Source organism: Miscanthus floridulus, chromosome 3 (assembly GCF_019320115.1).
Source record: "Miscanthus floridulus cultivar M001 chromosome 3, ASM1932011v1, whole genome shotgun sequence".
Classification (NCBI taxonomy): Eukaryota; Viridiplantae; Streptophyta; class Magnoliopsida; order Poales; family Poaceae; genus Miscanthus; species Miscanthus floridulus.
In genome coordinates this window covers 55398140-55422208 of record NC_089582.1, presented here as the reverse complement: position 1 = coordinate 55422208, position 24069 = coordinate 55398140, and the positions used below count along the sequence as shown (strand labels likewise).

Genomic DNA, 24069 nt, shown 5'->3' with positions numbered 1-24069 from the left:
TCACATGAAATATATATGAATGATAATTGGAGACCGGGCGAAATGGTACCTTGGATCTGGACTTGGTTAGGCATTCGAGCGAGGCTCGGATTGCACTTGTTACGCTTGTATCGATTGAGGACCGTCTGTTGCTGTGGATGGTAGTTAGGTCATAGGCTTATTATCCTGAGCTCATACTTGCTTATGGGAGTGGGAAGGCTCGTTGCTCTCTTATTATGGGTTCCGGCTCTTTCCGGACCAACTGATTGGAAGCGGGGATGGTGGAGGTCAAAGCACCACACTGAGTCCGGGACTCAGGAGTGGGGGCTTGGAGTCTAAGTTTGGACGGGGACCTGGACCCCTTGAGAGTGATGGGTTGATCTTGCTTGTGCCTGGGGTATAAGCGGGGTGTGTGTTTTGAGATACGCAGCTGTAATACATTGGTTCATGAATCGTCGTGTGATATGGTACGACTTGGCTATAGTCTAGCACCGTAGTAAGAACTGTAATATAAAATATGGTAAAATGGTTCTGATTGCTTACCACCTGCTTAAAAGTAGCACAAGTGCTTACATAGAATGGTTAGTTAATAAACTAATGATGACTGCTAATAAAATTGAATATAAGGACACACGTTTAGTAATGCTTCCATAGATGCAATAACCCATAAGTCAAATAGCCTTGCATATCCTTGGAGTCTTTTATTTTTCTCCTGTCGAATAAGTCTTGCTGAGTATATTCGAATACTCAGGGTTTTATCCCCCTGTTGCAGGTGATCGGGGGATACTTAGAGCTGACTCTTGTGTGGGGAAACCTCCTGGTGGGCTCAGCACGGATTCCATTCGCGCTACGGTCGTAGTGTTTATTTATAACCCTCATGAAAGGTTTTTATAATAAAAGATGTAAAATCTATTAGCATCTATTGTATATAAATGTTCGCTATGTTAATACTCCATTATGTTATTAAATTAATCATGTATCCTCTGTAACTCTGATAATATTGTTATATTCCGCTGTTATAATAAATTAAGGTATTATCCTAGTACCATAATAAAATGATGTAAGAAATGACTTAAGAATATTGTAAGCTTTATTCTCTCATTTATGATCCTGATGAAAAATATGGATTTTTGAGTTCTTTCTTGGGATGTGCTCGACTGAACTGCGTGATTTAGTGTCCTCTATTAGGTACTTAGTGTCTAATGGAAGACAAGTACAAAATAGGAGGCATTAGATTAGACGGTTCTGCCACACAAATACTGGATTTGCAACCAATTAATTTGCTATCACAAACAATCTTCTTCCACCAATCTTCTTGGTTACTTTCTATTGTACTCCCTCCGTTCCTAAAATAATACAATTCTAAAACAGTATCATATTTTAGTATACCAAATTTAACCAATTATAAATAAAAATATAAATATTTATAATATTAAATAAATATCATTAGATTAATTATAAAATATATTTTCATAATAAATTAATTTCGGATCATACATGTGAATACTATTTAACGAGAACTGACCCGCATACCATAGTTTTGTATTCTTTTAGGGACAGAGGCAGTACAGCCAATTTGATGTCGCAAGCAAGCAAGGAAACTTATAGCGGTGCATATGTTGAACACAAGATGTACTTCACTCAGTCATCTACTCTGAACTAAACATTTGTAACTTAGCCAGCTATCTGAATTTATGGGCAGGACACAACTAAAACATTAGTTAGTTTTAACTATCTCAACTTCAGAGTTCAGACCTGCTGCTTTTTTGAAACAGAATAATACCTCAACTTCATGCATGGTAACAACTAATTCACATATATTTGTGATCATCATCAATCGATAGACTGCCATCTTAAGAGTACCACGTCGTTTAAAATTCTTCTTGCACTCTTTGATCAAATGTTTTAGACGGAGGATCACCATGAGAACAGCAATCCCTAGAAAGTTTCAACACCAGCTTCTCGCTGCACCTCACCAGTAATAATGCAAATGTCAACTCGCGAGAAGATATGTGAAGATAACCTCACCCACATCAGACTAGCATATGATGTGGGAACAGAAACAGCAAGCCATCACACATAGCACACACACATATATTGGGTTTTCCGCACCTGATATCTCCCCTAGGCCTTGTTTAGATTGAGGTTAGGAATCAGTATTTGGCACTGTAGTACTTTCGTTTGTATTTGACAATTATTGTCCAATCATGGCCTAACTAGGCTCAAAAGATTCGTTTCGTAATTTACAATCAAACTGTGTAATTAGTTATTTTTTTATCTATATTTAATACTCTATGCATGTGTCCAAAGATTTGATGTGATGAAGAGAGAGTGAAAAAACTTGCAATCTAAACAAGGCCCTATTACCAATGTGCTTCCTCCGACATTCCACTTCATACTTACATATAGCATAGAAGTTTTTTTTTCAACCAAGCTAACATTAAAGATATGAAGGCATGCCGAATCGGCGGTCTCACAGGGTGTCCACGTACGTTCTGTTTAGTTGGTGCGTTAGATAGAAATTCCACGGCTCAGATGAGGCGCGTCACAACCAGCCTTTCTCCGTGCATGGATGCATTCAATAAAGCAGGGTTTCCCTGGTGATTGTACGTGGCACGCAAATGGACGGTGGCGCGTAGCAGGGGATGGTGGATTCTCGGCATACATGACCGGTGCCTAATTAGGCACGGTGGTCGGCACGCATGCGAGTACAATTCACCGACCATGCACTTACACATGCATCCATCATTTTTGTTTCGTCCTTTCCACGTTCTAGTCCTGGGAATCCCATCCCCAAACCTCGCCATCATTCAATCGTCGGTGCCTTTTATATTCTTCATGCTACGGACTTCCCCGGCTGCAATGCCGCTAGCGGCTCTGCCCCCACCCCACCGGCGGCACTGCCCCCCTCCCCTCCTTCTGGTACTGGCGTCGACGAGGGCCCCCTACATCCGGCGGTGGCCACCCACCCCGTCCCTCCCTCCGGTGATGAGGAGGATCCGTGTAGGGGCATCATGGATTGATCCCCTTCGAGCTCCAGCCTTCATCCTCCACCCCATCGATGGCATCAGCAGCCCTCACGCTGCCAGTGGCGTCTCTACGTCTGCGTGCCGTGGTTGGTGGCGGCACTGATGGGCAGATCCCCTGGCTTCCCCCGTAGGTGGCTGGACGCATCGGTGGCGGGTGGCCAGCGCTCCGATGCTGCTCCTCCTCTTCTGCGATGGCATGCCTAGGCCTACGCGCTCGGCGTTCCCTGGTGGCGTGGTCTCCTCCGGCGGCGGTGTCATCGAATCGCGTTCTCAACCAGGACGGCATGGCTCCCTGGCGACCAGCAGTGGCCCTGCACGGCTGCACCACAACAGCGATGGCAGCGTCGTCCTAGTTCTCCCCCAGTAGCAAGATCCGGCGTCCTAGATCTCTGGTGGCCAACGGAGGAGCAGATTCTATCTTTTCTTTTTGCGAATAGCATCTCCCATCCTGGATCTAAAGAGCATCGACTCTCTCTCTTTCTCTATCTCTCTCTCAACTGCTTTGATGTGCTTGATTTTAGAAATTCTCTTTTCACGATGAATCTGATTGGTTTTTGTGCAAATGTGATGAATCTGATTAGTATAATGATACACAACTCTACTATGTGCTCGAGAAAAAAGGAAATCTGCTACTAGTATTTACTATTTATTGCTGTTTGACATTAGGATTTAGGAAGATCTCTTTACCTAGTCATGTTTAAATTTCTCTACTTATCCTCCTGTGCAGTTCTCCTATCATAGTTACGTCAACGTTTGAACATGATGCACAACTTCAAACTTACAGTGTAGTTACCATTGTATTCATGCTACTGTTACTATGGCATCTGTCACTTTGGTCTTGAAAAGGCTAGATGTGGCTTAAGAACAGACTCATGTGCTTCAACTCAGAGCATCCTTGTTTATGAACATTTTCTTCCTTGGTTTATCAGCATGTCCAAAGGCCACTAGTCTCTTTTGGCCCTAATGCATCTACAAAGCTTAGAACATGTCCTGCAGATGTCATTAAGGTATGTTGCATTTACTCCAAAACATTTTATGCTCATCCTTCAGAGCGGCTGTAAAGTTTGCTTCTATATTAAAGTATTCATATTTTCTCTTGCTCCTTTTTTGGCAGAATTTAAGATTAGGTTCCCGTGTGTTGACTGACTTTGGAGCAGATGTTCTTTCCACTTCAAATGATAATGGTAGTTTTAGCACTTTGTGGCTTAGGAATCTATCCGCTGCTTCTGATTCATGGCATAGAAGTTCTAAGAACACCAAGAAATTACATATTAATGACTTCGACAATTTCTATTATCATGCACAACCAAGTCCAGTACTTGCACCAATATTGCAATTAGCTGGCTCAGCATATTTGCTGAGAGCCACCGCTTGGGAGCACTATGGGAGGTATGTATCTATTTTTTGTTAATGTCAGGGTTTAGTGTTCATAGTGGTTTGTCATACTGAATTCTCCCACTTGTACAGTGTTGTATTATGGAAAAGGGTGGGTTAGATAAGCAGCAAACAAGTGTCTTGCAACTAAGAAAGAGCAGGAACATGATGAACAATTTAATAGCGCTTGACTCATTATGGGCACTGTTGATTCATATTTTATCTGGTACCAGGAATTATCGATCTTATGTCTATTTATATTAGTAACAATAGGGTCTGTACATCACTGTTTGTTCTATAGTTCTATCATCTATAAAAAATAAGACCTTTTATGATCCTGGTGTTCTGTTGCTTCAATCTCGCCCTCCCCCTCTCCCCTCCCCTATGCTCATATCTGTCTTGTTTACTGCCAAATTGTCAGCAATTCTTTTAACTATCTTTTATGGTTGTTTTATGTCCCTATTGAATCATATCTTAAAGTGGAGTTTCACTCTACCGGTACCATTTCAAGAAAATTAATATTTCCATATTTTGTCAACCCTCTTCACAGTGCTCCAATGGTACGGATGAATGCTCTGGTTTATGCAGCGGATGCTGCAAGGTGGGAATGTGCTAAATGCCTAAATTTAGTGTCTTTTCAATAACTTTTCTATTTTTTATATAAATTATGTTGCAACTATTCTTTAACTATTTCACACAGTTTTAAACTTTTTAAATGAAAGCTCTGATGCTTTGTGAACCTAGATTTGTGATGCTATTATATTTTCTGTTATAGTTCGTCAGAGTTATCTCTAGCATATGTAGAGCTAATTCAACAACTGGCAGTGTTCAAATGATATTCAGGTTAGTTCCTATAATGCAACCACAGTACACAAATGTGCCATAGCCCATAGGCTGTGTAGTGTCCCAAGAGCCATGTATTTATCGACCTTTTCTTATGGCCTTCTGTTATGTGATTGATCTGCAGCTGCATTCTGTGCTCTAAAGCTTGCTAAAAAGAAATTCCCATCGTCAGCAAGTTTGCACATCTAGCTTTTAGGAATGTAGATTCTACATGAGCACGCACTTCATCGATACAAAACTGTTTCTACACTTCATTTTGTAGTTGCATTTTGCTTCCATAATCTAATGTGTTATTATTTGCGTAAAATTGATCTACTTAGAGGGCATCTAAAAGCCGCGCAATAAATCTGTGATGAGTTTGGGGTGTTGTCATCTTCTATTTCTGGAGTAGACATTGAGCTAAAGACAGAATTTAGTGTACGACGTGCTCGCACTCTCCTTGCTGCAAAACAGTTTAGCCAGGCTGTGCACTTCTTTGCTTATATTTACACAAGAAGTATGCATTTCATCTTATTTGTTTTCCATTCATTAAGAAAAAAATGAAATAATGCATTTTCCTTTTATATATGCAAATTGCAAGCACATTGCATGGAAGACATCTCCCTCTTACCTTAGGTTTTATAGGGGTCAGGGCCCTTCCTGATTCTGAGTACACTCTTCATCATGCCAGTACATGTGAAAGCTCTAGTTTGGTTTTGGTTAATTGATGAAACCCTAAGTGCTAACTTAGTTTATCAAAGTGATTATGAGATAGGTAGCACTACTCCAAGTGATGAAGCAATGGTGAAGATCATGACGATGGTGATGGCATAGCGATGATCAAATGCTTAAACTTGGAAAAGAAGAAAGAGAAAAACAAAAGGCTCAAGGCAAATGTAAAAATTGTAGGAGCCATTTTGTTTTAGTGATCGAGACACTTAGCGAGTGTGATCACATTTAGGATCGATAGCCATACTATTAAGAGAGGTGAAACTCATTGAAATGCGGTTATCAAAGTGCCACTAGATGCTCTAACTCATTGCATATGCATTTAGGATCTAGTGGAGTGCTAACACCCTTGACAATGCTTTTGTGAAAATATGCTAACACATGTGCACAAGGTGATACATTTGGTGGTTGGCATATTTGAGCAAGGGTTAGAAGCCTCACCAGCGGAGTGTCCGCCCATAGAGTGCGAACAGTCCGACGGTGCCACCAGCGCCCTAGACAGAAAAGACGGAGGTCACTATAAGTAACCGAACGCTGGTCTCTGTTGGACTGGCGTGTCCGGTCAGTTGCAACAGTGAGCGTGCGTTTTGGTCTTCGACCAGACGCTGGCGCTAAAAGTGACCGGACGCTGGTAGGGTGCGTCCGGTCAATGCTGACGTACGCTGACATATGGTGCACAGTGGAGACATTGAGTGGCCGGACGCTAGGTGAGTCCGGTTGGGCATGACCGGACGCGTCCGGTCGTGAAAATTCACGTTTGGAACCTTACTGGAAATGACCGGACGCTAAGGTCCAGCGTCCGATCACTTTCTAACTAACGTGTCCGGTCATCAATTGATCGTTGTAATCGGGCGATCAGCGTTTGAAGCCGATGACACGAGGCGCACATTGCACAACCGGACGCTAAGGTCCAGCGTCTGGTCAATCTGACCGGAGCATCCGGTCGGCCCGTGTTCAGTGCAGTAAGGAGCCCAACGGCTCTATTTTGTGGGGGCTTCTATTTAAGCCCCATGGCCGGCTCAAGCTCACCCTCTTGCACATTTTCATTGACATAGCAACCTTGTGAGCTTAGCCAAAGCCCTCCCACTTATCTCCATCATTGATCTATCATCTTTGTGAGATTGGGAGAGAATCCAAGTGCATTGCTTGAGTGATTGCATCTAGAGGCACTTGGTATTCGTATTGTGCTGTGGATTTTGCTTGTTACTCTTGGTGGTTGCCACCACCTAGACGGCTCGGTGTAGCGGTGGAGGATTGGCACGAGTTGGTGATTGTTCGTGGCCATCTTCGGTGATTGTGAGGGGATTTGTACCTTCCCCGGCGGAGCGCTGAAAGGTAACTCTAGTGGATTGCTCATGTCATTGAGTTACCTCACTTGTGGGTAGGTTCTTGTGGTGTCCAATTGTGTGGACGAGGTTTGTGCAACACCTCTTAGCCACCGAACCATCAAGTGTTGGTCGACACAATGGGGACTAGCGTGTTGGCAAGCACGTGAACCTCGGAAGAAAAATTGGTTGTCTCTTGCCATTTGATATTCTCCTGGTGATTGGTTTCATATACATCTTATGATTGATTCATTCCTCTACACGGCAGTATAACCATCCTACTCACTCGTTTACATTCTTGCAAATTAGTTGTAGTAAGCTCTTTAGTGTAATTAGATTTGAGAGCTTGCTTTGCTATTTAAGTTTGCTTAGTGGAGCTCTTTAGAGTAGAAAGATTGAGAGCTCTTAGTGAGTAGTAACTTTGCAAGTTGTGTGCCTAGAAATCATTGTAACTAGAATTGTTGGATAGGTGGCTTGCAACCCTTGTAGAGCTAGAGCAAGTTTGTTTTTCGCTATTTGTCATACTAATCAAATTGCTCTAGTTGATTTGTAGATTTTTAAATAGGCTATTCACCCCCCTCTAGCCATATTAGGACATTTCAACATGAACTGACAGAATAATATCTGACACTTGACTTTTTCACACAGACTGCAGCTGTGGCCAATTCCCTTTTCTCTACGTGCTACAAGTACAACATGCAGGTTGAGAATGCAAGTATTCTTTTATTACTTGCTGAAATGCATAAAGTAAGTCATCATTTTTTAACTAGAACCTAGTAAAATATTGCAATTCTACACAGAGCAAGCTAACACTTTTTTTATTCTAATTCTCCTAGAAATCTGACAATGCGGTCCTTGGGCTTCCTTATGCGTTAGCCAGCCAATCATTTTGAACTTGGATCTGCTTGAAGCCTCAGCTACAACTTGTTATTAGTAGGAAGGCACACTCTCGTGTGCGGGGTGGGGTGTCTTGAATCGTGCTGCTTGGGAAGAGACGATTGATGGATATTGTAACTTTGTAAGATCGATGAAACAACACCATCTCTGCCATGTATGTAAGCATGCCCTGCTGTCAGAGGCTAGCGAGGGCGTGGTGGCCTTTTGGACCTGCATGGTGGCAGGCTACAATGCTACACGTAGATGGAGATGGGGGCGTGGAGTCCTGTGGTCGCTGTGTAGTGTGGAGTCTAGGGCAATCAGCAAGTTATGACGTAGCATTCAATGTAGTTAGGTCTCATCCTTCCATGACATTAATCAAATCGAGATGGAGACATCAACCCTTCTTCCTCTGTTCTTATCGAGTTCTGTTATTATTGGTGAGTTTCTCTTGAACTCAAAAGAGAAGTTTCTGACACCTATCGTTAGTGAACTCAAGAGAGAGTAACAGTGTTGGTAATGTGTTTGAATGTAAATAGAACAAGAAGAGAAAATTAGAATGATTAGGCTATATTTTCCATTAACTGATGTTGGATATTTATACATGGTGAACATACGTTTGTTCATTGATTGATTACATGGGACATTATACTAAATAGATTATTAAATTTAATGCTCAGTGGCTAATCTATGGGCCTAGTTACATTAATTGATGTGCAGCTAAACAAGACCTTGAGTTTCGCAGCTATCACATCGTTTGTACACTAATTCATCGGCAGGGTTGGTATGGACGCTGTCTAGTAGTATTTCTAAACTAAAACTTGACAACAAATTGTTTTCAAAAAATTAGGGCGTTGCCTGCGAAGTTATATAAGTAGCCCTATTACTATGGTTATGTATCCAGGATAGATGGCACTCTGCTGACTTAGGTAGGCTTAATTAAGCTCTCTACAGGTACACTGACCCCGAGCATAGTTCGATAGTATCGACTAGCTACAGGGAGAGGTCGGTGTGCCAAAAATCTAAGAACGGTTGCCCAATATGTTGGCAACAGTAGGAGGACGTGCATTCATGCATATCCTATTTGTGCATTGTAGTGCCCGTATTGCTTGCAAATACGCCATCCATAGGTGTCACGCGTGTCGTATGGTGCATGCCTGACTCATTCCTGTTCTAGAGTTAATGCTAAACTATGGCTTTGTGCTTTGTGTCGCCTATGGTTCACGCTTGTCGTGACCCGTGTCTCCCTGTACTCTTTTCTAGGCTCTTGTCGAAACCTTGTCTTGTGGCTGTATTAGTCATTAATGGCCTCGGACATCGCTCGCCTCGAACATGCAAAAAATTCGGTCGATTCATTTATAGTGATCTCGTGCTGGAACCTTGGTGGACCGCACGAGGATCAATGGCCGCTCTGCCTTTATAAGCAGGGTCTGGCTTAGCTGTTGGTACCACCATCCGGTGCACTTTAGCTCACCTAGCTTTTCCTTTTTAGCCAGCTTTTCGCTCAGTCCTTCCTTGCAACAACCGCCAGTGATGGTAGGAGCCTAGGTTAGTAGTTACTGCCTGAACACTGAGGGTTTTTCTAAGATCCTGCATGCCACCCTGCAAAAGCTCGGAGTCAAAGATCATTCTGAGTATGAGGGTCGTGAGTATGAAAAGCATGGCACTAAGCAGTGTGAAATTACCGTCTATATTGGGAAGAGTGAAGAGTTCTCCGACATCACTAAAGCCTAGAATGTGATCACAACCGGGTTTTGCTTCATCGACACCTACTAGGTTGTGGCCCGCAAAGACTTGTGGTACCTTTGCCAAATCTATGAAGAGCCCATTGCCCATACCCCATGAGGTTCTTTCCACCTTTGGAAAAGAATCGACGGCCATGGAGGGCTCACATGGAGGCTTTTGCAAAGGCGAGATACGCAAGAAGATAGTCCTACCATGGTGCACTTAACCACGTAGCTGCTTGCTCTAGATGAGCAGTATGACCGGCAAGCCTCAAAGCTAAGGAAGTGCCTTTGGCGAGTCGAGGAAGCCGAGATCTTCTCTAGGATGCTCCAGGTGCAGCTTGCCGAAGCGCATGCCAGTGCGGTAGCCGCTGAGAGTCGAGAGACTGCCATGTCGGAAGCTCTGAAGGAGGCTGAAGATTGACATGCCCATTAGTTGGAAGAGGCCTACCTTGTCACCAGGGCTAAGCGGAGGACGCTGGCTGCTGAACGGTAGGATCCCTTGATCGTGGTGGGGATCCCTATCCACCCACCAGAAAAAGAGAACCGGTGTTGCAGTACCACCAGCACCTCTACCCTCGAAAGTGTCAGAAGTAGAACCCTTGATTTCTCTCACTCAGTCGTTGCCAGGAGAGGAGGCAGATCCATAGCCAGGGCGGTAGAAGAATCCGTCGAGCCCAGGAATGAAGATGCGAGGTCTAAAGTAGATTAGTTACCTTGGGATGATGTACCCATAGTTAGTAGTGTCTTTCATCGCTGTCCACCGGTATTGTAATCTTTCTGTTGTATTTTGTCCATTGTTGTTGAGGTAGTCCGATCATAGAAAAGGTGAACGATGTGTCGAGAATAGGAGAGTAAGTGCCTGTGTGTTGTACCAGCATAAGGACGTTCAGAATATGCATTTTATTTATTTCACTGTGTTCTTGCATCCATCTACCTTAAGTTTCGTTAGACATACTTAGGGTTTTCGAGCGTGATGTTAAGTGGGTTACAAGAGAAATTACCATTCGGATGCGAGCAGACCAGCCATGATAGGATAACATAGGACACTGTCTCGATTAATTGTGGATGTCCTAGCAGAACACTTGAATCTCTTTAAATCAAATCCGTTGTTGGATTTGAAGTCCTTGTCCCTTGTTGAGAAAGGAACCCTTGTTGTTTGAACCTTCCCTTGCAATACTCCTTTGATTCTGTGGTCTATGACCTCACCGTCTTTATTATGTGTAAGTTGGTAGTAGTTGCCTAGTTAATAGCTTTTGGTGCCGTAGTGAAACCGAGGGCCCCTATGGAGCAACTGACACATGGTGACGCTGCTCGGCATGCGCTGGCATCGAGGTTATTGACCAAGTACCTTTACCAAGTTACACCGCCATACCACTTTTGATACAAATATTTGGGTGTTTGAATGGGAAATCCACAACAGGTTGATGAAATAGTGTTCTCTCAAAGAAAACAAGAGACGATGGTTTCAGAGGAAGCATGTATGTTGCGATCTCACTTCATATAAAGGTTGACGCATATTGTGGACAAGAAAGAGAAGGAAAGAAGAACACCTAGGAAAAGTTAGCCTTGGGTAGTAGGGAGTGCTTAGAAAAGCCTGAGTGGATGTCAGGTCCCAAGCACTGTGCCCAGCTCGACCACGCTACGCACGTCGTGTCGCTATCACCGTGTGCCCCGTGGACGCCGTCGGTGTCGGGCCCATTAGCACCATGTCCTCGCATGTCCGCGACATCATGCCGCACTTGCCGTCCTCGTGCACTGTGCGCTTGTCCTTTTTCTGGCCTCCGGTCCGCTCTTGATCCTCATCCTCATCCCCGTACCGGACCCCCCTCCCTTCTTTCTTCTTTTGGGGACACAGCCGCCCGCACATCTCCCTCGTCGAGCGAACACTCTCTCCTCTCCTTTATTCCCCCCCTCCGCTCGCTTGCACAGGGAGTGCGCCATGGCCGACTTTATCCCCACATCATGAACCAGCAGTGTATCCCATCCATGTCGTCTCCACTTCCGATGCACTGCGCCCCATCTCTGTTCACCACTATAAGATGCCCTTGGTCCTTGCTCTTCTTCTTCATCCCCATCCCTCTCGAATCCGAAGCAGAGCTACGAGATCCAGTCGTCATTGTGGAACTAGGTTCGTCTGACAGAGGCGATGGTGTAATCTGAGAAGAAGGGATCTGGTTTTCAAAGAAGTTCAAGTCTACCCTTAGTTAGTTTGGTCTTAGGGTTCACGATGTTTGACTTCTTAGTCTCCTGTTTCTGGATCTGTTGATCATACGCCATGTTTTGGATAATCATTATCTTATTGTTTCTCCATTGCCCTCGTCTATCCCGACTTCTAGAGTAAGCCTTGGTTGTACTAGATTGCTCTTAACTATGTAACTTTAAATCCCAGTATAATTTAGTGTTCGGCGTTGTGTAATCTTTCGTGTAATTCTAGATTTACGAAATATGTTGTAGTTTCGCCTAAGGAGAGTGGATCCTAATTCATTCTTTTATAAACCCTCACGTTAGGAGACGTGCTTGTGTTGTAGTTTTTGCTCTTTGCGCCTATAATATAATCCTAGCTAATGTTGTGCTTTGAATCTAAGTGTGTTAGTTGTTAAGCCCAACTCCATCAAATACTTCTTTCCACTAACATCTCATTGATTTGCTGACCTAGAATAGACACCATATAATGACAACCAACCTCTATGTTCGTTTACAACATTGTAATGAAAAAAACCATGTTACCTTTCCTTCCTATATTTTCCCATTTAATGTACCAAAGAGACCAACCTTTCATAGCAACATGATAAGAAAACATATTAGACATATAAGTCATATTTTCCAAGATTTTTCCTATACCAAGTATATTACCCGCAGCGAAACACGGGCAACAGTGGCTAGTATAATCGGTAGCATTCTGATCCTACTTAAAACTAGCATTGCAGAACGAGCATCATTTCCAACTGTATTTTCCCCCAAAAGCAACCGAGGTCAAGACTCAAAAGATGAGAAACGCAGCTACACTGCTCTTTGGCTCCAATTCGGTTTTGGACAATGGTTGTTCTAAACTGTAAGGAAAATGGATCCTTGGCCCATTTACTTTGGATTTTGGTGTTTGATGACCAACACAACCAAATTGGACTAATGAATTTGTAAGTGTTTATTTTGTAGTCCAACAGGGTGCAAGACATGACTTGGACAAAGGCGATGTGATGATCCGATGATCAACACCTTAAGAAAGACCTTAGGAGCACAAGAAAAGACCCAAGATATCAAGCAAAGTCCAAGCATGAAGATAGGAACCAAGCTGTACGCAAGATCGCAAAGAAATGAGCTCGCAGAGGCGACCAGACGCTGGAACGGTGGCTCCGCAGACAGGCGACCGGACGCAAGGACCGGACGCTGGTGACAACCGACCGGACGCAGGGCATCAGCATCCGATCAAGTACAGAGAGGTTCTAGGCGCGCGAAACTATGACCGAACGCGTCCGGTGGCAGGCGACTGGACGCTGGCAGCGTCCGATCGATAGTTCACGGCTGCAACGGTCGGGACGACCGGACACGTCCGGTCAGGACGATTCAGCGTCCGGTCAGTAGCAGATTTGCGGGAGTTCGACCCCAACGGCTACTTTCTCAGTGGGGCTTATAAATACAACCCCCAACCGGCCATTTGAGATGTGTGGAGCTAAGAAAACATACCAAGAGTGTTGATACACCATTTGAGTGATCTCCACATGCATAGTGCTTAGTGTTTTATTAGGTGATTAGCATAAGTGCTTTGCGAAGTGCTTAGGTTGATTAGACCACCGCTTATGCGCTTGCTCTAGGTGTTTGCCTAGTGTTTAAGTGAGGTTTGCATACCTCTTGCCACCCCGTGCTTGTGAGCACAAGTGTTGTACATCAGAGGGGCTTGAAGTCTTGCGAGATCACACCAACCGCGTTTGTGGTGTGGCCGCCACCGTATACCAGAGGGAACAAGGCCCGCAGCGTTTCGGCCGAAAGCTTGATAGTGAAGGCGGCGGGGAGCATCCGGGAGAGGCTTGCCGGAAGGCACGTCGGAGACCCACTTGCGCGTGGGGAAGGCCCGAGGCTATCCACGGAGTTACCTGACTGGGAGCTTGACCCTTGTGAGGGATTCCTTGCGAGGGGCTCCAACAAGGACTAGGGGGAAGCTTGCGCGCTTCTCGATACCTCGGTAAAAATACCGGAGTCGTCGACGGGAGTTTGCATATCTCTACCTTGCTCTTTAGCTTCCGCATTTACATTGATTACTTTACTATGTTTGTGGTAGAGATAGCAACACACTAGCAAAACCATAGTTGCACATCTAGATAGCTTATCTATTGCATATGTTTTGCTAGGGTTAGAAAAAGAGGCCATAGTTTAGAGTTATAATTTTAAAGTGATGCCTAATTCACCCCCCCTCTTAGGCGTCACGATCCCTTCAATTGGTATCAGAGCTGGTTGGCTCATATTTGGACCTTTGGCTTAACCACCGTTGAGCCGATGCCATTGTAGAGTGGTTGGGATGGATACCGCTAGACCTCCACAATTTGATGGCACTAACTTTCCATACTATAAAGCTAGAATGGCTTGCCACCTTGAGGCAGTTGATTTAGGTGTATGAAGAGTCACTCGTGACGGGATGAAACCCATCAAGAATCCCAAAAAACCCACAAAGAGTGACAAAAAAGAAATGCATTTCAATGCTAGAGCTAAGAATTGCTTGTTTGAATCTTTTAGCATGGATGTGTTTAACCAAGTGTTCACCTTAAATACGGCACATAAAATTTGGTTAAAACTCCAAGAGCTCCATGACAGCACAAGTAATGTCCGTGAGCAAAAACATTGTCTAGCCAAGCAAAATTATGATTCCTTTGCTATAAATGATGTTGAGCTTGTTCGTGATATGTATTCTCGATTGAATCTAATCATCAATGAGCTCCATTCAATAGGATTATTAAAGCTAGATGATGCGAACATAGTGAGGAAGATCATCTCCGTTCTATCACAAAATAAATATGCAAGCATCATCACCATCCTTCACAACATGGATAACTTGAGCACCATGACCCCAGACATTGTCATTGGAAAGCTAGTGGCATTTGAAATGTCACGTAAGATGGGTCAAGGAGAAGCATCTTTATCAAGCAAAGGCAAAGCTCTCGCTTGTAGCGAGAAGAAGAAGATGAAGGGCAAGAAAGTTGAGTCAAGCTCAAGCTCAAGCTCCTCAAGTGAAGAAGAAGATGAGGATGATGATGATGAAGATTCAAGTGATGATGATCAATCTTCCTCCTCCACCTCCGACCTTGATGAAGAATCAATCAAATTAATCAACAAGGTGGAGAAGATGATCCAAAGGCTCAATGTCAAGGGTGTGCCCATCCAAATTCAAGACCTCGTTTTCACTAATAAAAGAAACGAGCAAAGAAAGAGGGGATGCTATGGATATGACGAGTTGAGGCACTTTGTGAAAGTTTGTCCAAACAAGCCCACACCCAAGACAAAGAAGAAGACGTGCAAGAACAAAGCCCTCACAACAATAAGGTCATGGGATGATTCTTCAAGTGAAGAAAAAAACCATCACAAGAGGCGAGGTCACAAGCACTCATCATCAAGCTCTTCTCGTGTGTGCCTTATGGCACGAGGTAACGAAATCTCATCCTTTAGTGAGAGTGATAGTGATGATGATTTACCTTCTTATAATATAATTGTGCAATAAAATCTTAAATATGCTAAATTTTGCACTAGTCAATAAAAGAAGCTCAAAAATTTAAAAGAAGAGCTAGGTGGTTCATAAGAAGCATACAAGAATTTGCTTGAACAATATAAAAACTTTACAAATCTCAATGTTGAACTATCTACTAAAATTGAGCAACTTGAGGCTAGTGCAACAAGTGCATGCACAATTAATGATAAGCAACTTGAAAAGAAAAATAAAAAATTAAAAGAAAAGTTAGCTAGCTCACAAAATGATTATCAAAGTTTGCTTACTAAAATGGAAATCATGTGCAAACATTGTGATGAGCTAACAAATAAAGTTGCTAATCTTAAGGCCGTCAAAAATACCCCCACTAAGGCATCTAAAAGAAATGACATAATTAAAAAGGATGCATCTACCTCTTACAATGATTTATGTTTAGACTCACATTTATGCAACCAAGCTTGTGTTGAGAAAGTGATTGTAGATACATGCACACAAGAGGTTGCAAAAGAGAATGAGCAACTCAAGCAAGAAGTAGCTCGCCTCACTAAGGACTTGACTCAAGTGAAAGGCAAGGCGAAGCAAACCCAACTTCATCAAGATAACACCATCAAAGGAGTGAAGAAGCTTGATGAAGGACAAACCGTGGTTTGCTACGTATGCCACAAAGAAAGCCACAAGTCCTATGAGTGCAAGGTGAAGAATAGGGGAGGAGCAAAGAAGAAGAAGAAAAAGCAAACAAGCAAGCTCTCCAACACCTACACCAACAAGGTGGACAAGAAGGCCTCCACACCTTATCTCTTGACGAAGAAGAAAAACGACAATGTGGTGATCATCAAGGTGAACAAGCAAGCAAACAATGGGGTCAAACGCTTTTGGGTGCTAAAAGAAATCATTTCCAACATGAAGAGCACCAAGAAGGTTTGGATCCTGAAAGGGAAGTGAGAAATCCATCAGACCTCGGGGAATTTGAAAACTTGGCAAAGTTTGGGTGCATTACATGGGGTGCATCATGATGAAGAAAGTCATTGTCAAGTAGATTAGTGAATACTATGAACCCAAATTTCCCTTCCCATGTTAGGTAACTAGATGTCATTACTTCCAATTAGCATTTGTTTCAATTGGTATTATCTTTCAATTGGTATACCCTTAAAGCATCTAGTTATCTTTTATGCCTAATGTTTGCATTTACATGCTTAAATATTTTGTCATGCATTCAATAGGCATATCATATGGTAGGCTTGCTCGGTTTTATTATCAACCCTTGGAGCAAACCTACATGGTTTAAAATTGTTTAGGAGCACGGCACATAGCTTATTTTACAATTAATTATCTAATATGTGCCATAGTCCAAATTATAGATAATCTCTCACAAATATCATCTTTCAAGTGGTATTTTGATACTTAAATCAATGTGCACAAATTTTACAAGTATTCAACACTTGTGTGCACAAATTTAGAGGGAGCTTAATCTACAACTTGGATGCTTTGAGACTAACACTTGTTCAAATGGTATCATTTAAAAAAAACTATCACATGTGTAGTAGTCTCATTGTAAGAAAATTAGAGTCCCCGGAGTTAAGCATCATTCTTCAATTAGCATCATCATGTTGTTTGCATTTCATATTTATATGCTTTCTCTATACATTATATAGATTAAACTCTCTTGTGCAATAAATTGCTATTTATGCATATGCTTTGCTTTCTACCATATGTATGCATACATTTAGAGGGAGCTTAGTCTATATAATGTGAGAGTCAAATTTTGTGATCCATTCTATACACAAAGGATCACGAAATTTGACCCTCCCTTGTGCTACTAATGTCTTCTTTTTCGATGTTTGATGCCAAAGGGGAAGAATTTAAAGGACCAAAGGCAAGCATCAAGTTGATATCTACAAGTGGTTATGGTCCAAGAAAGGGAGGAAAGTGGATTATAGATTAGACTAAGTAATGATAAAATTTATAGGAATCCATAATGACACATAGGGACTTTTGTAAGGGTAAGATGGTCTTCGATTAGTATCTGAGTAGGATTTTCTAGCATCATATAAATTTGCCATTTGCATTGCATCCTAGCAAGTAGGTAGTTTTTTAAATTTCAAAATCTCTATCATTTGCTTGCTTTGGTTGTGTTGTCATCAATCACCAAAAAGGGAGAGATTGTAAGGAAAATGGACCCTTGGTCCATTTACTTTGGATTTTGGTGTTTGATGACCAACACAACCAAATTGGACTAATGAATTTGCAAATGTTTGTTTTGTAGTCCAACAGGGTGCAAGACATGACTTGGACAAAGACGATGTGATAATCTAATGATCAACACCTTAAGAAAGACCTTAGGAGCATAAGAAAAGACCCAAAATATCAAGCAAAGTCCAAGCATGAAGATAGGAACCAAGCTGTACGCAAGATCGCGAAGAAACGAACTCGCAGAGGCGACCGGACGCTGGACCGGACGCTAGAAGCGCGACCGGACGCTAGACCGGTGGCTCGGCAGACAGGCGACCGGACGCTGGCGGCAACCGACCGGACGCAGGGCATCAGCGTCCGATCGAGTACAGAGAGGTTCCAGGCGCGCGAAACTGCGACCGGACGCTGGCAGCGTCCGATCGGCAGTTCACGGCTGCAACGGTCGGGACGACCAGACGCGTCTGGTCAGGACGATTCAGCGTCCGGTCAGTAGCAGATTTGCAGGAGTTCGACCCCAACGGCTACTTTCTCAGTGGGGCTTATAAATACAACCCCAACCGGCCATTTGAGATGTGTGGAGCTAAGAAAACATACCAAGAGTGTTGATGCACCATTTGAGTGATCTCCACATGCATAGTGCTTAGTGTTTTATTAGGTGATTAGCATAAGTGCTTTGCGAAGTGCTTAGGTTGATTAGACCACCGCTTATGCGCTTGCTCTAGGTGTTTGCCCAGTGTTTAAGTAAGGTTTGCATACCTCTTGCCACCCCGTGCTTGTGAGCACAAGTGTTGTACATCGAAGAGGCTTGAAGTCTTGCGAGATCACACCAACCGCGTTTGTGGTGTGGCCGCCACCGTGTACCGGAGGGAACAAAACCCACGGCGTTTCGACCAAAAGCTTGATAGTGAAGACGGCGGGGAGCATCCGAGAGAGGTTTACCGGAAGGCACGTCGAAAACCCATTTGCGCGTGGGGAAGGCCCGAGGCTATCCACGGAGTTACCCGACCGGAAGCTTGACCCTTGTAAGAGATTCCTTAGAAGGGGCTCCAACGAGGACTAGGAGAAAGCTTGCGCGCTTCTCGATACCTTGGTAAAAATATCGAAATCGTCGATGGAAGTTTGCATATCTCTACCTGCTCTTTAGCTTCCGCATTTACATTGATTACTTTACTACGTTTATGGTAGAGATAGCAACACACTAGCAAAACCATAGTTGCACATCTAGATAGCTTATTTATTGCATATGTTTTGCTATGGTTAGAAAAAAAGACCATAGTTTAGAGTTAGAATTTTAAAGTGACGCCTAATTCACCCCTCCCCCGTCTTAGGCGTCACGGTCCCTTCATAAACAAAGGCAAAAAATTTCCTATGATTCTTCCAGGATTTACATCCACCTTAACTGTCGGGAAAGCGAGCACAGATCCTACGCTTTATGGGAGATCTGCAGGATGGGCATTCGGTCATGCCCCCATCTCGATGGCGTTGGTTGCAGCCTGCACAAACAACCTGATGCCCGCATGGGAGGAAAACCACTGAAACCTCCTCTTCCAAGCACATGGCGCATTCTTGCTCCCGCTGTACAGAATCGATCACAAAACCTGGACGGCCCATGAAGTTTGTGATGCTCAGAGGCTTGTTTCTGCTAGACATTTCAGCTATCTGCTGTGTCAGATTCTTGATACTGGTCTGCAGCCATTCCTGGTCGTTGCGCGCTTTCAGCAACAGATGGCTAGACTTTGCTCTTCCTGATGTCTCAATCCTCTCAAGCTCAGTTCTTTCAAAGTTAACCTGCTTCATAAGTGCATCTATCATCTTCTCTCCTTCCTGGCACTTTTTCTGCAGTGTTTAAGGCCAAAGGTCACAAAGCAGTCTTTGGGCAGGTACATAAACAAGTTAAGGGAAATGAATAAAAAGCTTGGCAACAGCATTAACTTATGGTAGACTATGTACAAGCAAAGTAATGTCAAATTTTGAGATTTTTCATCTAAGCGTCAACAAAAGGTTAGTGCTGGTAATCATCCAATCATTGTCCACATAACATGTGTTGGGCAGTTGAAATCAGAAAGTGTGACCAGCATGATGACACAAGAAGTAATAATGCCGAGAGCAGAGCTAAGTGAGGCCCAGAGGGTCCAGATAATCAATGAACAAACATTATGTATTTATTATGTAGTTGTTGATAAACGTGACATCTCAAGCACATTGGTAGCAAAGACCATAGTATGTGTGTCATTATTTTTGCATCCTAAAGCAAAACAGATAGAACCTGGCAATCCTGAGGTCCCAAATGAGGAAATGCACATTTCTATAGAGTTTGGTAAGACAAGTTCCCAAAGTTAGTTAGGAAAACATAATTGTAGTTTCCTGTCAATATTCATTTTACAGACAGAAAACGATATCACCAAACAAAACACATACATATATATTATATTATATTGTAGATATAAATGGGCAAACATTTCATATGCAGAAAATCATTCAACACAACATATTTTGAAAAAATAGACAGCCAATCTATCAAACTAAATAGGATTCTAGTGAGTGAAAATTCAGTTGGATTGTTAATAAAATTATCCCATCAGTTCAGAAATCTTGGTCACTTTAGAAAGCATGCAGTAAAGAAAAAAATCTAACACTTTTGACCATTAAGCACTGATTACAAATAAACTGCTTGGTCAATTTGAAGACACAAGGTTGGTCAAATTGGAATACCGTTAATACGTCTTCATGTCTTCTAGCTTGCTCAAGACTTTGCAGAAGCTTGGATAGTTTACTCCTTTCAGCAGCAATCTCCTCCTGCAAAAGGATCTTCTCTGTCTCCATGGACTTCAGTCTGTTCATGGCCTCAGTTTTCTTGCTTAAAATGCTTGCCAAACTTGCATCAGATTGCTCTCCCTGTAGCTGGACAGATTTCTTCTCACGCCTACAAAGCGAAATCTTATCTGTAAGCTCCTGGACAAGGGAATTAACACGATCAAGCTCACAAGAAGTACTGTCTATTGCCCTTTGTGTCTCCTCAAGCCTCTTCCTTGTAAACACATCAGGCCCTTCAAAGTCTGCCTTATCCTTTTTAAGAGAGAAAAGTATAGTCCTTTCATTTACCAGCCTATTTGTTGACTGCATCACCCTCTCATTAGCCCAATCTGTCCAAACTTGCACCTCCAGCTTTAACTCACCCAAGCGCTGGACTAGTTTTAGAGCCAGCTCCTCTTTTCTATGTTTTGGAACCCAAGTGGTCTGCAAGCCTTCACGTGAGAAATGAAATTCAAAGCCCTCTGCAGGAGTATTTGGGAGAGAGAAGTGTACAACATCAGGTTCCATTCGCTGCCTAGGCTCTGCCTTGCCCATTGCACTAGATGATGAGTTGGAGGAACAGCTAGGAGGATAAGAAAGTGATCCAATTGAAACCACTGCTGGAGAATATCCTCTTTTGACCGAGCAAGGTCCAGAACGAGGTTTAGTTGGAACTAGCATGGATGTTTGTGAGTCCTTTTCACTAGCTACCTCTGAAGTGCCTGCCAAAGTGCTATGTGCAGATGCAAGGAATGCCGTTAATGTTTTATTCTCCTTTAGCATTCTTAATGATGTTTTACTTATAATACCCTTGACTTGTGGGATGTTCTTGAAAACTACCAAATCCTTCCCTGAGTCTTTCTGAGATTTAATGGAATTTGTCTTACTACGCTTGCTTTTAGTTTCCTTTTTGTTAACAGCCCTAGGCACTGAAGGAGAATTTTCATCTTGAGCAGAAGGAGCATCTTGGTTTTTCCCTCCAAACTTTTGAAATGAAACTATATAATTTGTCAGAAAATTGCTCCACGTCATTTGTATTGCTTCAGATTGAGGTGGCTCGAATAGTGCAGGCGATTCTGTGGCACTGCAACTATATTCTTCTGATAACTCATTTACACTCTCACGACCTTCACATAAGTCACTCTGACTATGAGCATAGCCTTCTGATTGTCCATTCCCATAACCACTCATGGGAGCAAAAGCTGCACGAGCAATAGATATATCCATGTCACACAGCAGAATGCACCACAATGCATCTCCCAAGGTGAAAAATGGACAGTATTTCTTCATCAAACTTGATGCATTGCAAAGAAAATACAAACCCAACATGTGCAGAACTGTGTCAACATTCTCACTGTAGGAACGATCAACCAAATGGTTGCCACTCTGTAGCAATGTGCGTGCATGCTCAGCGATCTTAGTGATAGGTCCATCAAACTGATAACAGAGTGCAGAGTCCACAACAGCATTTACAACAGCATCCTCAGTGTACCCTTGACAGGATAAGATATCAACTGCAGTCTTGAAGAACATGTGCAAGCTATTCAGTGCAACATCTCTTAGGTCATTGCAGCCTACATATCTGAAGCCATCCAGCCCAACAACAACCTCCTCGCTCCAATCCAAATCAACATCCTTAGGGGTCACATGCTCAGCAATGAATGCTTGTACACCTAACCATGACTGCTCCAGTTTCACGCGAATCAAAGATAAATCACCATTGACAGGGCTCGCTTGCATTTCAGCTGCAGTAAAATCTGGACCTAATTTTTTGTCACTACTTTTGTCATCTCTTTCTCCAACATGTGAACAGTATGGGTTGCTGCCATTGCCAGCAGCACCCATTGCCAGGGTATGCTTATCTGGCAAAAACCACTGAATAAGGAGAATACAACCAAGAATACAATGAAGCAAGGGAGTAACTTGTAACAACCTGAAGGACTGAATTGTTAGAACAATTAGAAGTTGAAAGCAACAGAGTAACACTACCTGAAGGAATGAATTGTGAGAACAATTAAAGGTAACGACACTTAGCTATGGCAATTAACGTGCACACATGTGGAGCAACAAAGTCACGTGTTTCATTAGTTGATATAACAATGATGTCCATTTCCTTCAATATTTCAGGTGTAAGATAAAACTAAAAAACAACGACATTAAGACATGGTTGTACCCAGCAAATGGGGAACTCTCCTGTTCGGCTGGTATTAAAGCCGGCTCAGCCGGCTGAAGCCCACCTGTTCGACTGGTATTAAAGCCGGCTCAGCCGGCTGAAGCTGATTTGTTATGAGAGAAAAATACTGTAGATTCTAGCTGATAAGCCAGCTGATAAGTTCAAGCGCTGTCTAGCGCATTGACAAGCGCACAGTTCCCAAAAGCCAGATGAAAAAGGTAGGAAATTGAGCTCTTAAGGGCTGCATCAGCCCAAAGGAAACAATATCTGTTTATGCAGTGAGTACAGAATACCCATACTGAACCAAACTAAAAACAAGGGCTGCTATCTACAAAAACCATTTCTTATTCTGGCACGAGCAGAGCAATCATGCATAAGAGTGTGATGTAACAACATAATTAAGAAAATTCAATTGAACAATAGTCCTGATTAAATATTCGTATAAGTAGTTGACTACGGAAAGCAAAAGAATTAAGACGTATAGAAAATAATATGCGAAATTCATCACTGTGAAAACAGAGATTATCGTGACAGATGCAGACAACTTGAAGGCAAAGGTAACCTAACCTAACAGGAGTAACAACTGATTCCAGGTGAAACAAAACAAGCATGATCAGCCCAACGCCCAAACCAGCAACTACAAAGTAAGTGCGTATTAGGTGTTCCTTCGCAGCGAAGAGATTAATCTAAATACACACATTTCTACAAAACCTATAATGGCGGAACCCTTACGGAACCGAAAATTGGAGCCCAGTGGCGGACCTAACGCTGGGCATGGGCATCCAAAAAAAAAAATCTATCATCTCGCGGAGGAAAATCTAGGTTTGATTGCTTGGGGAAAAAGGTAAGGGAGCCATCCATCTCCCAGAACAAGCGATTCTTATCTTAGAAAAGAAAAAAGAATCACGCCCAACGAACGAAAAGGGGGGAAAACAAGGGGGCCGTAAAGTTGGGTTCCGCCCGGAGAAAACAAATCGAAACCGCCTCCCGACGAAATGCAGGTAGGGGGAAAGGCGGGAGAGGAGGAGGAGGATCGGCGCCGCGGCTCACCTGCGAGGCTCCAGCCGCGAGGGTTTGGGGTTTCCGCCGGCGCTGCGAGAGGAGAGGGAACGGGTGGGTTTTGCTGTTTCGGGGGAGACGACAGCCGAGGAGTGTTAATTGCTCTCCTCTCTCTTCTAAACCCTCCTCACTCTCGTGGAGTCGTGGTGGCGTGGAAGATGTGGGTGGGTCATGGGTGCCGCGGTGTGGCCAAGGGTGTGCCTGACGCTGAAGGTGGCCCCTGCCTTCTGGAGTGCCGGCTCCTCTTTTTCTTTTTCTTTTCCAGCAGGAACTATGGATGGAATCGAGAGATTTTTTTTTCACG

General features: G+C 43.2%; 1 protein-coding gene and 1 pseudogene across 3 annotated transcripts; one reads left to right on the top strand and one right to left on the bottom strand.

Moving 5' to 3' along the window:
* The first annotated feature begins 4939 nt into the window (after positions 1-4939).
* LOC136543761 (anaphase-promoting complex subunit 5-like) lies at positions 4940-8192 on the top strand (annotated as a pseudogene).
* A 10774-nt stretch (positions 8193-18966) lies between these two features.
* Positions 18967-23868, bottom strand: LOC136545766 (putative E3 ubiquitin-protein ligase RF4). 3 transcript variants are annotated; one of them, XM_066537746.1, is made up of 3 exons: positions 23757-23868; positions 20453-22395; positions 18967-19576 (listed from the first exon to the last, which is right to left on the bottom strand). In XM_066537746.1, exons 2-3 carry the CDS (start codon positions 22376-22378, stop codon positions 19136-19138), a joined length of 2367 nt encoding a protein of 788 aa, XP_066393843.1. In that variant the 5' UTR covers positions 22379-22395; positions 23757-23868; the 3' UTR covers positions 18967-19135. The 3 variants fall into 3 exon arrangements, with proteins under 3 accessions (XP_066393843.1, XP_066393841.1, XP_066393842.1); XM_066537744.1 differs by having other exon boundaries at positions 20453-22474; positions 23757-23858; XM_066537745.1 differs by having other exon boundaries at positions 20453-22466; positions 23757-23828.
* Positions 23869-24069: the final 201 nt, after the last annotated feature.

What these genes read in the sequence shown, in the direction of transcription:
- LOC136545766 (XM_066537746.1), bottom strand. Translation starts at nt 22,378, where the DNA reads ATGGGTGCTGCTGGCAATGGCAGCAACCCATACTGTTCACATGTTGGA. An exon ending in GACATGAAGACGTATTAACG is followed by an intron (nt 19,577 to 20,452) that starts GTATTCCAATTT and finishes TAAACACTGCAG; the next exon opens with AAAAAGTGCCAGGAAGGAGA.